Source organism: Vespula vulgaris, chromosome 15, assembly GCF_905475345.1.
Source record: "Vespula vulgaris chromosome 15, iyVesVulg1.1, whole genome shotgun sequence".
In the NCBI taxonomy this organism is placed as follows: domain Eukaryota; kingdom Metazoa; phylum Arthropoda; class Insecta; order Hymenoptera; family Vespidae; genus Vespula; species Vespula vulgaris.
Genome location: NC_066600.1, coordinates 2,707,501 through 2,724,395, shown reverse-complemented (window position 1 = coordinate 2,724,395; position 16,895 = coordinate 2,707,501). Strand labels below are relative to the sequence as shown.

Here is a 16,895-nt window from a genome sequence, read left to right as displayed (position 1 = left end):
TCTAACAAAAAAAGACTGCTTGAATCGTAATATTAGAAAACTCGCACGTGTTACTGAAAAATCGTTGAAAACAAATCTACAATACATATATTATATAATTATAGCATAGATATGTATATGAAAAAAAAAAAAACCGAACACAAATAAAAAATAAAAGAAAAATCCGGAAAATCACTGAATAAGACGCGTATGAATTCTATGGAAAAATATATTTTATCAGAATTATTATTTATTCCTAAAGTTAATGAATATAAAAGTTACATAGCTTGACAATAATTAGTCGCCTTCACTTTATATATCTATACACACACACACACACACACATATTCGTAGCAGCACGAAACTAATGCTATTTACCAACTACACCATGTCATTAGCTCGTCGACGAGACGGCGACGCTGATTTCATTTCGGTGTGCACACGAGCATGTCCATAGTCGAGATCAATTAACGAGACTAGAAAATGTGTTGGTAACGATGCGATGCTTCGCCGATGGAAATAGCGGTTTTAACCGATCGATTCTCCATTTTGGATTCGTTAGTAAATGCATTTCTCTTAATATCCTTCTGTTTCAATCTATTTATGTATTATATGATGAATATGAATACGTTATTCATATATATTATATATATATATATATAAAAGAAGATAAAACGTAAACGCACAATCGTAAATATTTAACGATCCATTGGGATTTGTTTTCTAATTAAATAAAATTTTTAATGATTTCTAAACAACGAGATATTAACGACGACCAAACGAATAAAATCTATCGGTTCTTTCACAAATCCTTTCTAAAAATATATTTATCGTTGAAATAATATTTGACGGTACTATTTCGAGGAATCTAATTTAAAAAAAAAATTCATAAGAAATTCGTTCGAGAGAAGGTCAAGCGAAATAAAGTTCGAAGATAACAATTTTCTTTTATACGTTCAAGAGGACTCGACAAATAATGCATACTATCGTAGTGATACATACCTACATATGGATTCACTCTATTCGAACAGTTACTATCAACACGATCGCACCATCCCAACTTGATAAAGTTCAAAGGTCGTATATGCAATATCGTAGAAATATCCTTTGACATTTCTCGTTAAATCTTATACAACGACCTGTCAAAATTGTGATAAGATTATGATAATATAGAATTTACATTCAACATTTTCACTTCGGTTATGCTTTTATTTATAAATAAATAAATTCAACTTAATTAATAATAAATCAATCTGATCGATGCTATTAACAATGTATTCGATGAATAATTAATTCGATTTAATGGGGCTGTAATATTATAATAATAATAGCAATAATAAATGTTTTAATATAATGTAATAAAAAAAAAAAAAAAAAAAGAAAATAAAAAAAAAATAAAAAAACGAAAGAAGAAAGACAAGAGAAAAAAAGAAGAAATTCGTCGAACGAACACTTAATAAAATATTTCAAAAATGAGGAGACACGAAGGCGCTTGTTCGACTGTCTCGGTGATACAGATAAAGACTGATAGGTATTATTTCAACGAAACTAACAGAGTTTAATTGATGATATACTGTTGGTTTGTGTGTGTGTGTATGTGTATATATATATATTGTTTTTGTTGCTGTTGTTGTTGTTGCCGAAGCATTGACATTGGTGAGAACGTATCGTTAGAATAACCTTCTTGTTTACATCGTTTGTCTTTCACGTAGGTGTGGCCTTTGCTTTACCGAAGAAACACCAACGATATTAATCACACACATACACTTTGACAAAAACATCTACACATATATAAGACGAAGCATGTAATTCGATCTCACCTTTACTTATTTATCGATATTCACAAAATCGAGTATTTTCAAGTATGAATCATCATTAAAAAATACATTAAACGTTTACATCACAATAAATATATTTGTAAAGTTAATAGATCAGAATATTCGAAATAACGATCGAAGAATTAATAGAGTAATCAATTTTGCTATGTAATAGATACGAATGTAATATTAATTTTTTTTTTTCACGAGAGTGAAATAATTTTTATGATTAATAAACGATAATACACGTGTTAAAGGAATCACCGAACGGTAAAATAATATCGTAAGTAGATTCATAACGAGCTATATAAACTATCTATTTTACTTTGGTAAATGCATTTTTTGCAGAAAACAACAATGTATACATCGTCCGAGGTCTCTCTTTATGTAAATACGTGATATTCGAATAACATCTCCTATCTTTCTTTCTCTCTCTCTCTCTCTCTCTCTCTCTCTCTCTCTCTCTCTCTCTCTCTCTCTCTCTCTCTCTCTCTCTCTCTCTCTTTCTACCTCTTCTCTTCTTTTATTCTCTATTCCTGCCTTTATCCGCACGTCACGATGCTATGAGGAAATGTAAAGATATTACTGCTTTATTATAGCTTATTACGATATATAGCATAATGCCGTTTTAACGCGCAACATCTATGGGTCGAATAAAAACAGTCTTGCACAATTTCAAAATTTCAATAATATGTATTTATGTGTATATATGTACGTATCTACGCGTATTTACCTAAATATATACATTTTTATCGCGTATATCGAGTTATCATTTTTATCAAAATTAATCGTGTAAGAAGTTAATGTTATAAAAGTGTTCATGAAACACGTGCGTATTATATAAAAGAAAAAGAAAGAAAAGAAAAGAAAAATAAAATTATATTTCGCCTTCTTTTTCATTGACATAATCCAATTATATATTATTAACAATGCTATTCTATTAGTATAGTTAATTAAAAAGTGAATTCTCCTCATTATCTTCTATTTCAATTAACGGAACGATATTATCAATTAAAAGTGAAACAGGTGTACCGAGATTCGATATCGCGTGTCGAAAAATTAAAAGTTTACAATATAACGCGAATAGTATGTATATATATATATATATATATGTGTGTGTGTGTGTGTACATACACATGTATGTATGTGTATACACAGATACATATTGTTAACTAATTTCGATAACGTAGAGCACGTAAATAACCACTCGTGCTAACGCATTTCAATAAGATTGAGCTCAATGTTATCGTAACGACACGTGTAATGATAATCAATGTATAATACCAAGCCAAATCATGTTTCTCGATGCAAATCGATGAATCTTTATTTTTATCGATCGTTTGGATAAGCTTTTAATTAAGACGTTTCACACTTTTAACATATAGAATTAATAATTAATTATACGCTTATGTACATAAATTATGTTACTAAAGCAGACACTAAACGATATATGTATATGTTAGTCATGTAAGTACGCAAATGTGTACCATATAAAGAGAGAAAGAAGGAGAGAGAAAGAGAGAGAGAGAGAGAGCAGTTGAAGTCGATGCACCGGTGTAACAGCAACAAGTGTCAGGGAGAGTTAAAGGAGAAAGAAAGAGACGGAGAGAGAGAGAGAGAGAGAAAGAGAGAAAGAGAGAGAGAGAGAAAGCTTGATCTCTTATCTTTGACCTTTGCTTCTCGAACCCTTTATCTATCTATATATTATATATATATGTATGTATATATAAAAAATAAAAAAACTACTCGTGTAAATTTTTATATGGAAAAGAAAAGTAAGATTTTCGTAAAAATTTCATAGTAATAAAAAAAATTAAAATGAAACGACATATTTACGTATTTTAGAAATGGAGATTTCTTATTAAATTAAAAATCGATGAATTTTTATTGAATATATACATGCGCGCGTGTATATATATATATATATGTACGTAGAATAATACCTATATTATTTCCATAATATTTTCGTTACGTTTCATCGATCGTCTTATCTCTCGCGTTATCTCGATATACATATTAACCGAGATTTTCCATTCTCCGTATACTTCTTACGTATGTGTATGTAAATAATTAAATATATATGTATGTATGTATATATACTATATAAAGAAAGCCACATATTATAAAACGATTTCGTTGCAATATTGCGGTATACACTGCGAAAAAATATTTTTAAAAAGAATTCATACAGTGGAGTAATTAATCGGGATAAAAAAATAAATAAAAAAATAAAAAAAGAGAGAGAGAGAGAGAGAGAAAATAAAAAAGGAACAAAGAAAAAAAAAAAGAAACAAATAAGCGAATTTATAGAAACGATCGACGAAAGCAAATGTGATACTTCGATAAAAAATAATAAAAATTAAGACAGCTACGAACAAAAAAAGAATCTTATCCTTATTTTATTATATTGTTTTTCGCTCTTTCCATATGCTCCAATTTCTTCTCTTTCTTTCTTTCTTTCTTTTTTTACTTCCATTCTTTTCTTTTCCTTTTTTTTTTTTGTTGCAATCGATCCAATCAAAGTCTCCTTTTCTCTTGACGACTAATCCAGTAGAGAAAACGAGGAGGGAATCGGATCGAGCGGTAAACAACAAAGTCGTCTGTGATTGTTTGCTCGTTTATCTGCTCGTTCTGATAAGAGCGCTCGTCGTTGACTCGTTAACTCGCCACTGACATCGTATTGCAACTAACTCGACACGATAAATACACACCTACAACCCATGCACACACACGTCTGTATTTATTTACACAGACGTTAGAATGAACATTGACTAAGGGCTTTAATGTGATTAGAAAATGAAACTTTCACTTGTACGATCTTCCTACGATGTAATTTGATTATAAATTCTCTCTTCTCAATCTTTTTTAATCTTCGTTATATAATTGTTATAATAAATTCTAAGAATTAAAAATTTCGAAGAATCCATTCATACACTTACATCGTCGAAAACATTCTTGAGATATTCTTTTTTTTTCTTTCTAATACATGTATCAGTGCTCTTCTTGAATAATTGCATAAGGCAGAACAAAAATGAAAAAAGAAAAAAAAAATTGTTGACTCATATCAAAGCAATTATTTCGAAACACGAAATAATCGTTTCCTGTTTTTCTTTCTTTTTTTTCATTCTCTTTTTTTTCCCTTTTTTTTTTTTAAATATTTCCTACTTAGCAAAGAGAAGACGGAAATCACGAACGGAATATATTCTCTCCCTCTCTCTCTCTCTCTCTCTTTTTCTAAGTGTTAGAATATTTTATGACTGCTTATCGTTACACCGCAAGCTTGACCAAAAAAATTAAATACAAAATAAAAAACAATAGAACAATAGTTTCCTTCTTTCTTTTCCCTTTTTTTTTTTTAACACATTTTCGACGTATCCATTGTATAGATGACCTGACATTTTTGTTCGTTCGTCTGGCCGGATGTGTAAAATAAAGATCGAATGAATAGATACGAGATGTCCTCCTACGGTTGAGCAATTAGAGTCGTTGTACCAAACTAATTTTACAAACCTAACGATCTAAGGTTTTTTTTATACATACGTACGTGTACGATGACCTGACGGATAATATAGAAATTTGTATATAAGCGCTGATTTGTTATACATAATTGATCGTCGATTAGTAAAAATTTATATGCTAGAATAAAAAAAGAGAGAGAGAGAGAAAGAAAGAAAAAAAAAGGGAAAAAAGATCGAAAAGAAAAATTTATCTTATATAATTAATTTCATTAAATTTGATTATTTTATATGCACGTTGAGGACTATACATATATACATACGTAATACATACATAAATTATCATGATTACACCAAATAATTAATACACGACGATATTAACGTTTCGATTAAAATTTATACAGATGATAATTCGCTTACTACTACTATTTTCTTTTTCAAGCGCATGTACGTATTGGTTAAATAAAAATTTCCCAAGCGAATAAGAAAAAGAAACAGCAAAAGAGAAAAAAAAAATGATCTTAATTTCTCAGCTGGTGGTAAAGAACGATTCGTATTTTTGTCGATTTTTTACTTACTGAGACTTTCCCGTGTTTACTATAAAAAGAAACGTCTTATTTATCGACGAGAATGCTTGCTTGGTATCCTTTATTTACGTATGCACTTTCGATTCTCTCTCTCTCTCTCTCTCTTTCTCTCTCTATTTCTGTTAGCACAAAAGCATTGCAAAATCGTTGTCGCAGAAAAGGAGAGGAACGAAGCAAGCAAAGGCATACCGACTCGATTGTTGGTTATCAGCTGATCGAGGAATAAAAGAAGGTCTCGGTTCGTTAGATACGTTGAGTGAGATAAATGATTAACAATTTACAACGTATGTGTAAAAAATGAAGATACTTAGAGACATATTAGAGGAATATGTACGTGTGTACATATACATATATATATATATATATATATATAAAAATAAAAATAAAAATATGTGCGTATGTATCGGTGTATATGTATGTGTATCTTTCGATATGATTTTACAACGTCGTGTTTACTTACTTTTTAAAAGCCATTATCTCCAAGCTGATCGACGATTAGTTCTATTAATAAAATCGTTAATTGAAGATAAAACTTGTATATAATTCTCGTTGAGGATGTGTTGGCTATTCGTTCTAAAGTAATCGAAGTATACTACTACTACTATAGTAACAATATCGAACGACAAAGAAACAAAGATAGAGACAGAGATAGATAGATAGATATAGAAACAGAGAGGGAGAGAGAAATAGAGATAGAGAAAGAAAAGAACACAAACGGAAATTACAAATTTTTATCCATCCGACACCTTCAAGACACGAACTCGTTCTATCGTTAGATATGATACGAACGTGATGGGATGTGTGTCTCGTCGTCTATCTCTTTCTTTCTTCAATTCTTTCCTCTCCTCTCCACTCCTCTTCTCTTTTCTTCTTTACTCTACTCTACTCTTCTCTTCTCTTCTCTTCTCGAACGTCTGACCTTCGCGAGTAACAGAGCGAAAGTGAATAAAGCGGAAGGACGACGCAGCCATATGATTTATTATTCCGCACGATTCCTTTAAGAATATCAACCAAAGAGAACGAGAGTTTGTATTTTTTTCCTTCTTCGACTGAATATTCTAATAATTGGAGGTTTTGTTACAACGACATTGCAAAAGTCATTCGAACGTAGTCCTTATGTTTATATAGGCGTATACGTATGTATGTTTACATATAAAGATTTTAATTTATTCTTCGTCTTCTTCTTCTTCTTCTTATTATTATTATTATTATACATATACACACATATACATATATATATATATATTTAAATGATAAATGTTAATAGTTGTGTGATAGATGAGAAAAAAGCTTGTTTAAATACATAGGTATTATTATCGTGATTACAACGTGTTTAAACGAACTCATCGTCGTGTGTAATATAAAGCCAAGTTATGAATATTAAATTTCAAAGGGAAAATTTATGAGGTCGATAATGAATGTAATATAACGTTGTAAAATAACGGATAAAGCTAACTATTATAACGTGTAATTAAATATGGTTTAATAATAAAAATATATATATATATATGTGTGTGTGTGTGTATGATTAAAAAGAAAAAAAAATTACATACGTGTTTACTTATAATATAATATGGTATAATATATAATAACTATATCGAGAAGTGGGTATTTGTCGAATCGATAATAACTAATGGAAAGTTTTCTCTATTTATCTAACTACATAATACTACTTTCTTCCTTTCTTTCTTTCTTTCATTCTCTCTCTCTCTCTCTCTCTCTCTCTCTCTCTCTCTCTCTCTCTCTCTCTTCCTCTTTCTCTCTCTAACATTTTTTTTAGCTCGTTATCTTGCGCAATAATACAGTTTTCTCAATAAAATAACGCGTTCTCGAGTGTCGACCGCAGAGAGTCGAGGCTCTCGCGTTAAACTCGAGTCCGATTTCTCGGAGGCCTGACTAACGGGAGGCTGTGTTATTGTAGAAGTCTCTCACGTAGTCACTACTATATCTCGAATAGAACCGATATTTTCTAAGTAATACGCGGTATCGTATTTTTAAATTGTCCTTCCGTTCGTTACGGGTCTATGTACGAATACATACATGCGTATACGTACGCATGTACGCATATACATACATACATACATTTATATATATATATATATATATATATATATATATATATATAATCCTAGTGCATATCCTTTTAATTCAATTTAAATCAAATGTTTGCTCGTACAAATAATTTGTTTCATCATTATATTAATCTAAGTGAATTATTGGAATTTAATAGATTTCTTTTTCATTTCTTTTTATTTATTTATTTTTTTTTTTTGGTATTACCTCAAAGTTAATATTCTAATATATTACATATGCGTACACGCATACATACATAGATTGATTTAATCGTACATTTATGTATATATTTTTTAAATGATTTAAAAATCACGAGGCTTTTTTCACGGATAATCCATAGTACAAGTTAACTCCTTTTAAATTCTGTTAGAGTAAAGTCGATTGAGCGGTTAAAGTCGAAAATCTATCTCGTAAAATAGGTTCTCTTCGCCTTTTTTGTGAAAATCGTATGTACGTGTTACTAAGAGGATCGACGAATAAGGATCGGCCGTACGCATTTTATACTTTTATCTGTGTTTGTCTTGTTCTCTCTATGTATGTGAATATAGCGAATAGTCGGTGTAGACGACAAATTGATCATTGAACGAAATAACTCCGCTTGTCTCCGTTCGAAGCTTACGCAACGTTTATACGCTTGCATTCGCTCGACCGATAACTTTTCGCGCTCCCTTTTCTCTCTCTCCCTTTCTAAAAGGATATCTCCTAAGTAATAATAATTAACACTTATGTTCAATTGTGTTTCATCGATAAATAGAACGAAGAAATATATATTAAGGGAAACAATATAGAAATATTAAACGTTAATTAACGTTATATGGATTAGGATGATTCTCTGTCTCTGTCTCTTTCTAAAGACTATTTCCTAAGTAATTTATAGTCACATTCAATTCTGTCCTATCGACAATTAGAACGACTAAATATATATTGCGAGAAACAATAGAGAAACAATGGATATTAAATCAAATATTGTACCAACTAAAGATGAAATGCATTGTTTCATTGACTATGGATCTATTTGTGTATGTAAATATGTTATATATAAATTTAATTATCATGAGTATTAATCGAATGAAAAAAAAAAAAAAAAAGATTTACAAGGATCATTGAAGAATTCACTTAGCCGAGATTGCATATATTTTATGCAAGGTTAACCAGCCATACTAATTAACGATATATTTGAAAGAGTCCAATAATGTTACGAATTTATACGAGTAGATGACCAACATTATTTTAAAAAAAAAGAAAGAAAAAAAAAGAAAAAATTTCTTATTCTCTCTCTCTCTTTCCCTTCTTCCCTCTCTCTATCTCTATCTATTTATAATCTATCTATCTATCTATCTATCTATCTATCTATCTATCTATCTATCTATCTCTGTCTTTTCTATGCAGTCATTCGCGTTACTGGCAAAGGAATAAAATTACTTTTTATAGCTTTGGTAATTACCGCAAGAATGTTAAGAATCCGAACGACCGCGAAAACAGAATGTATTTCTTTGAATGTGTCTTGTGGCTGGGGGCTACTGTAAACTCACCCCAGCAAAAAAAAAAGAAAGAAAAAAAGGATAAAAAAAAAAGAAAAATAGAAAAGAAATCATTGTAATAAATAAGATAACGTAGTACGTAAAAGTATTACTACTATGTGGAAATGAAAATACATATATACATATATATATATATAGGAAAAAGATCTGAAAACGAACGGGTTGCATTTTAATAATCGAATATCGCAGATTGGAAGGACTCCCTTTCGTAGGTAGACCTTTTGTCTGTCCTTCTCGTATCTCCCGAGATCGTATAATTAGTCGACATGTGGATATAAACGGGTTCTCGGATTTCATTTTTTTTTTATTTTTTTTTTATTCTTTATTATTATTATTACTATTATATTATTTATTATTTATTTGCATATTATTTTTATTTCTATTTTCTCTCTCTCTCTCTCTCTCTCTCTTTTTCTTTTCACCGTCGGTTTTATGGGTGGTGGTGATCTCAGAAATATATTATATACCCTATACACGTAAAAGAGAAAGACAGAGAGGTATCTCGACTTTGTGATATCACGATATACATTTGTCCGGTCCAAGCCTTTGGCTATAAGAAAGAGAGAGGTTGAGTAAAAGAGAGAGGGAGAAGGCAAGAGAGTTGAAACCAGGCAGGCTTGCACCAATCCCCAAGAGATAATTCTCAAAGCTTATTATACGAAATATCAAGGCCTTGCCTTTCTATGCTCCGACATGTATAAGAACGTGGACCTACAGTTAACTATGTATAATATATATATATATATGCATGTGAATGTGTATGTAGGTACCTGCAACGAGAGAGAAAGAGAGAGAGAGAAATCGAAAGAGACACGTGTACGTATACAAGTGTATTCTATTGAACTTTTTTTTTTCTTTTATCACATACACCCACGATTTAAACTTTTAAATAGATTTTTTTTTAAAGACATAGTTTTCAAAGTTTCACCACGTGCGACTATTATGGAGAATAATTTTTTTTCCGACTAACTATTTATAATTCCTTCCATATGGAAGAAACGAACGTTATATTGTGTAAAAATAATATTGAGAAATACGTTCGAAATGTAAGAAAATTTGGCCTCCTTTGATCGACTTTCTTTGTTTTCGCCCTGTGGCGCATTGGCCATTTCAAAAGCAGTCAGTGCAAAAAAACAGCTACGCTATTACTCAACTACTCAATCGGTCGGCCTTTCACGAATATCGTACGTACACACACACATACCAAACACAAAAATATATATATATACATAAAATCGAGAGAGTGATGAATCCAATAAAGCTTAGAAATCTTTACGTGTATGTGCATATATATACACATATACGTATATGAAAATACGAAAAATAAAATATTAAAAAAAAAAAAAAAGAAAGAAAAAAATGAAGGAGAAAAAGAAAAAATAAAGAAATAAATAATAAAACAATCGTACGGTATCTTGAAATGGTAGAAATAGAAGAAAACGATGAAATCGATGAGATCGATCCTTCGTTTCACCCGGGATAACAAAGTCAGACTTTGTTCGGTAACATTTCTATATCGTTTCTAGTTTCCGGGGTGAAAGGTCGTGTCTACCGAATACATACTTCAATAGAATAGACTGGAACACAATCCAATGCTTTTTCAATCGTCTTGCAGTTAGATCAGTTATTTATCTTTCTGTACGTTTGTATATACGTACGTACGTACACATGCATATGTATATATAGCTATCTGTATATATAAATATATGTACTGACCATATCCAATACACACGACTGTGTTTTTCCTTTAAAAACAGGAAACGAAAGACGAAGACTCCGACCATTATCTATTATGACTAATGTCCTTAGAAGTTTAGCACTTTTATTTCCTCTTTTCGTTTCTTTTTTTTTTTCCTTTATTAATGATACACCACAAGGATATGATTGTTACGATTACTAAAAATAGATCTTAAATTTTCTATGTACATATGTAATAGTACAACGAGCTGATTATTATTATTATATATTAAAAACAAAATAAAAAATATATATACGTATATGTAAAAAAAAAAAAAAGAAAGAAAAAAGAAAAAGATGGAGATTTTTTCGAAATAAACGTGACAGATAAAAAAGAATGTAAGATGGATGGCTCGAGTAGTTACGTAAAATGTTCGACAGATTTCGTCCCACGCTAGAGAGAGAGAGAGAGAGAAAGAAAGAAAGAAAGAAAAAAAAAAAAGAAAAAAAGGTAAGAAAAAAGAGAAGTTATGATACGCGATTCGAAGAATCGTATTTTTAGATATAAAATTGCTTTTAATATTTTCGAGACTGACTATCACGAACTCTCTCACTCTCACTCTCATTCCTCCCCCTCTCTCTTTCTCACTCTCTCGATCGTTTCGTCAACACTTTAGCTCCTACACTTTTCATCGATGAAACGAACGGAAGAGATTACTTAAATTAGTCACGATGAATGGCTTTATTATACACGCGCAAAGAGCAAAAGAAAGAAAGAAAGAAAGAAAGAAAGAAAGAAAGAAAGAAAGAGAAACAGAGATAGAAAGAACGAACGAGAGAAAGAGAGAATGTTCAACGGTAGTTGGCATTAAATAAGCGTTCTCTTTCTCACTTATTATAATGTATGCGATCTCAAGCTGATCTTGGCTTACGAGCAAAAGAGTAAAAGTAAATTTCTGACCAGTCAACTCACGCACCACTGAGAGCGTCATGGAACGAGAGTGAATCGCTTTTTCGAGTCCTTGATCCGCAAATAGCATCACCACCGGGCCAAAGACACGTGAAAATGAAAACGAAGGTGTCCCTCTTCCCCTCTCTCTATCCACATCTCTCTTCTTAGCCACCCCACCACTACCATTACCACGATTCCTCCCTTCTCTCTCACTCTACATCTCGTGACTTCGTTACACGTTCGTTATGTAATGGAATTGTATTAAGAAATATTTCGACAAATTCGAAAACACAACGATCTATTCGATAAAAATTTGTCATCACAATGTCGACGTCGTTGACGTCGTCATCGTTGTTGTTGTCGTAAGAAAAAAATAGTGTGTGTCTGTGTGTGTGTGAAAAGAGAGAAAAAAATATATTTATCGTTCGGTTAAAGAAGGTAATTAACATCTTCGTACTTTCGCTTAATTATCATAACAGCCGACAATGTAACGGATCGTATGACAACTTCTGTATAGATCTATCGTCGTAAAATAAATAATTACGTTGTGAGTAAGTCGTTTACTCGTGACATAATTAATTACTCGTTACGTATAGTTGACGTATGTGTGATGTATGCAAATGTCAAACTTGTGTTTGAAAACGCCGATGGTGGCATCGTCTTGAAGAAAAAGAAAAGGAAAAAACAGATAAAGAAAAAAGAAAGAAAAAAGGAATAAAAAAGAAAAGAAAATTACAGAAAAAGAAAGAAAGAAAGGGCAAAAGGAGAAAAAGACAAATTATCGCGCTTTTAATTGGGCACTTTCAATATACATTATTTATAATTATATGAGATATCTTTAACGTTGTAACAAACAGATAGAAATAATTTATCAGCGAACAGGAAAAACTCTAATTATTCTACGTCTATCTAATACACAATATCTACGTATGTACGTATATATGTATATATGTATGTACATAAGTACATCGTATTACGTCCATCGTACCGGTCATAGTGCAGTATTCCGGTTGGCCTAGTCTCGTGTCGGTTCTCCCGAAGGATCGATGGGTCGTTGCCCTCTCTCACGTCTGCAGCAAATGCGAAGGTGGCAGGAGAACTCTATGCCTTACGTCAGGACTATACTATACTCAACGTCCTTGCCGACGCCCTTTTCCTTATCGTAGAAAATTCCAAACTAACAATTCTATACGATCTATTTCATTACTCCCGATTTCATATCAATCGAGATACTATTAGTTTTTGAGATATTATTAGTCGATTATATCAATAAAATTCAAATAAAATTACGATAAAAATTATTTATCATTTGAACAAATTTCAGAATAAAAAATCCTACGTTATACGTTTTTTTAAACGTGTGTGTTTATTTAATTAGAGACTCGAATGAATTTCGTAATTACATATGAATGAATTCTGAGTACGGATTAATTAATCACTAATTCTCATCGAGTTTCACTCATTTCTAATTCCACGACGTATACATTCAAAGGGTCTCTCATTCAAGTTACTCGTTTTACACTAACCTTTCCGTAATGGGAAGATCTATCTATCTATCTGTCTATCTTGAATGCATCAACGTGGATCAATTTATGTATGTATACGCGCGCACACACACACATATCAGAGATACATATTAGGTCTTCCAAGTAAATTGGAAAAACTTTCGCCGATTAGAAACGAAGATGCAGAAATACGCAAGGAGAAGCCTTTGACGATACGGAAGCAAGCAATTTATGAGAAGATTCCATCGATCGTAGTACTCAACTATCTTATGTACGTATTCGCGTGTGCGTATATATGTATGTACTTATGTCGCTTCGAAATGCTCGCGGAGGAATGCACAGAGAAAAAAAAGAGAGAGAGAGAGAGAGAAAGAGAAATAAAGAAAGAAGGGAAGGAAGAAAGAAAGAAAAACGATGCAGGATCGTTCGGTAAAATGTATTTTATAGCTTGCGGTGACTTTCTCTAACAAGTAAGTAACGAGCTGAACAACATTTACTTTTAACTATTGCAATCAAGAAATATCCACGAAGAGAGAACGAAATATATATATTTATCTCGAATTCAATAAAATTTTATTTTATTTAGTTTTTATAGTTTATTTTTTTTTTGTCATTATTATCCGAAATATTTGTACTATGTAAAATAATTTCGTTGCATTTCCAATTGGTTGGATGGCTGTTACTTCATTATTAAATGTTTGTTTAATATCTTAAATAAATTGTCAATTTATGATGAAATATTAAGCATGGTATTTAATTATTTCTAGTGATAATCAAAATATTGATCGAAATATTCATATATATATATATATATATATATATATATATATGTGTGTGTGTGTATATGCATTTATTTTGCAATATACTTACCAATAATTAGTAAAAGTACTGATCAAATAAAAAGAGATATTTCCAGTTCTATAAATAAAATGTGATATTTTCTTTTAATTCAATCTTGTTTATAGATATGTATCTCTAATAGTTATTAAAACGATACTAACAATAAGATCAACATTTTGTCGTTGGCGTGCAAAGGGCACGCGAGTTTGTTAATTCGATCGACGTTGTATGTAAATGCGAAGAGAAAAAAAAAAGAGAGAGACAAAGAGAGAGAGAGAGAGAGAGATCTTGCGTCATGTAACAAACAAAACATTAAACTCGAACGTGTAGGCAACATAAATTATGCGTTCTTTGTCGCATATACATAGATATATGTAAGTAGATATGTGTCGCGAATGATCCTAGAGACACTGAAAAATAGTTGAACTGTTTTCTTCAAATTCCACGCCAATATTTCAAGCTGAATATTTCTATATTTTTTATTAACTAACTATTTTAGATCACATCTTATTATTAATATCTTCGTTTCGTTCTTTTATCGTTATTTCCATTTTAGATCGTACGATCCAATTTCCCAAAATTAATTTTACTATAATTAAAGTTAAGTTCTATTACATGATATGTATGTATAATGTAAAAAAAAAATTACACACACACACACACATATATACCGTAATAGTTTCTTTCTTGTTCACCAATTTTAAAGCGAGCAGAAAAGCAGCTCGCTTACCATTTGCATTAACCTTTTCGCTGTTACGCCCGGCTTGTTTTACCATCTAGTACGTGCCAACTCGCTTAGACAAACTGTGTATGCTTCGTCTGTGCGTTTGTGTAAGCGAATGTGCGTGCGTACGTGCGCGTAAGCACTATTAGAAAATATTTGTCTTTTTCTTCTTTTCTACAGGACGAGCCAATAGTTTTCTTACGTCATTTTTTTTAAAATCGATTACTTTTTCTTTGAGACTTTCTTTAGATTATATTTCTCTTTTTTCTTCTTTTTTTTTCACACTGATTAAAATTACAAACCCAACAATTTTTATTCAAACCTTCGATGATTTTCGAATCTGTTCTATAAAGTAATTCATCGATGTACGAATCTACAAATTAGTTAACCAAATGTACTTGCTTATCGAAGCGAAACTTAAGAATGATCATTCTTCGATCATTTAAATAAATAATGTATAGCATCTTTCAATTAATGTTACGAGATGCATTGCTAAAATTGTATTTAAAAAAATAGGATAAAAATTAAAAAAAAAAAAAAAAGAAAAGCAAAAAGAAATAAATAAAATTGGGCAAGTGCGTAAGAACCAGTCGTAAGAACTTTCACCCTCTCTTTGATACATATGTATGTGTTTGCGTGTATGTGTATCTCTCTCTCTCTCTCTCATTCTTTTAGTGTACAAAAGCGATTTTGATCGGTCTTACGAACTAAATAGGCGTGGCACCTGCCGTAAAAGTATAGCATGAGACATTTTTAACGATCGCGATAATTTTTCGAAAGTTACAGAACAGCTGTATCGATCGATCGAAGATACCAATTCTGAGTTCTTAGAATACGTGTCCTTTGTTTAAAAAGTTCATTCTCATTTATATTATATAAAACAGAAATAGAAAAATCTAATATACGTAGCGCATTTGCGACAGACCATATAAGTATACGAAATAGAGATATTTAAAGTTTCGCGGGGAAAGATGGAGAGACACGGTGTCACGTGACCGGTCAAGACAAATACCATATTCTTAATTAAGAAAAAAAAAAAAAAGAAAAGAAAAAACTAAGCTGATTATTAAAAAAAAAAATGATTTGAACGAAATGATCGTTGAAAATTATTCGAAGGCGATACGTTTTATATACACACATACACACATTTTATCTAGCTTATCTATAGTTCGATATGATTCGATAAAAAAGTAGAATAAATTGGATGATTTTGGAACGCGTTGTATCACCACATGATCAGAGTTCTTCGTCCCTCTCTCTTTCTCTCTCTCTCTCTCTTTCCCCCTCCCTCTCTCGTTCTAGAAAAAAATAAGCACGAAAAAAAAATGTCTATCCTGATAATATTACTTTTATCGTACGATTACGATCGGCTTATCGATTAATATCAACAAAATTTCGTAATCGTCTACTTAAATCATGCATCGAAAGAATAAACTGATCGACAATCGGTCGCGACTAAACCCAACCTACTCTCTCTACCTAACGTTTTATAACTTCTTATTCTAACCGGCGCCATCGAACTCAATCTCTCTCTCTCTCTCTCTCTCTCTCTCTCTCTCTCTCTCCCTCCCTCTCTCTCTCTTTCTCTCTCTCTCTCTCTCTCTCTCTCTCTCTCTCTCTCTCTGTCTCCACGTCTATTTTTCTCTCTATCTATCTCTCTATACGGTACATACTACTCTTCCCTAAAGAGTAAGTTACGTAACTTTAAGACTCACCTGCATAAGTGGCACGATTTGAACGCGTTC

The 16,895-nt window shown here is 31.4% G+C and overlaps 1 protein-coding gene across 1 annotated transcript in view; it reads right to left on the bottom strand.

Moving 5' to 3' along the window:
* LOC127069461 (terminal nucleotidyltransferase 5C-like) overlaps positions 1-16,895 on the bottom strand; it is a 73,839-nt gene that overhangs the window by 55,840 nt on the left and 1,104 nt on the right. The window contains exon 1 of the mRNA XM_051006526.1: positions 16,866-16,895. This exon is cut by the window's right edge and continues 1,104 nt beyond it. Coding sequence (XP_050862483.1) covers positions 16,866-16,895 — 30 coding nt within the window. The remainder of the gene's footprint in view (positions 1-16,865) is intronic.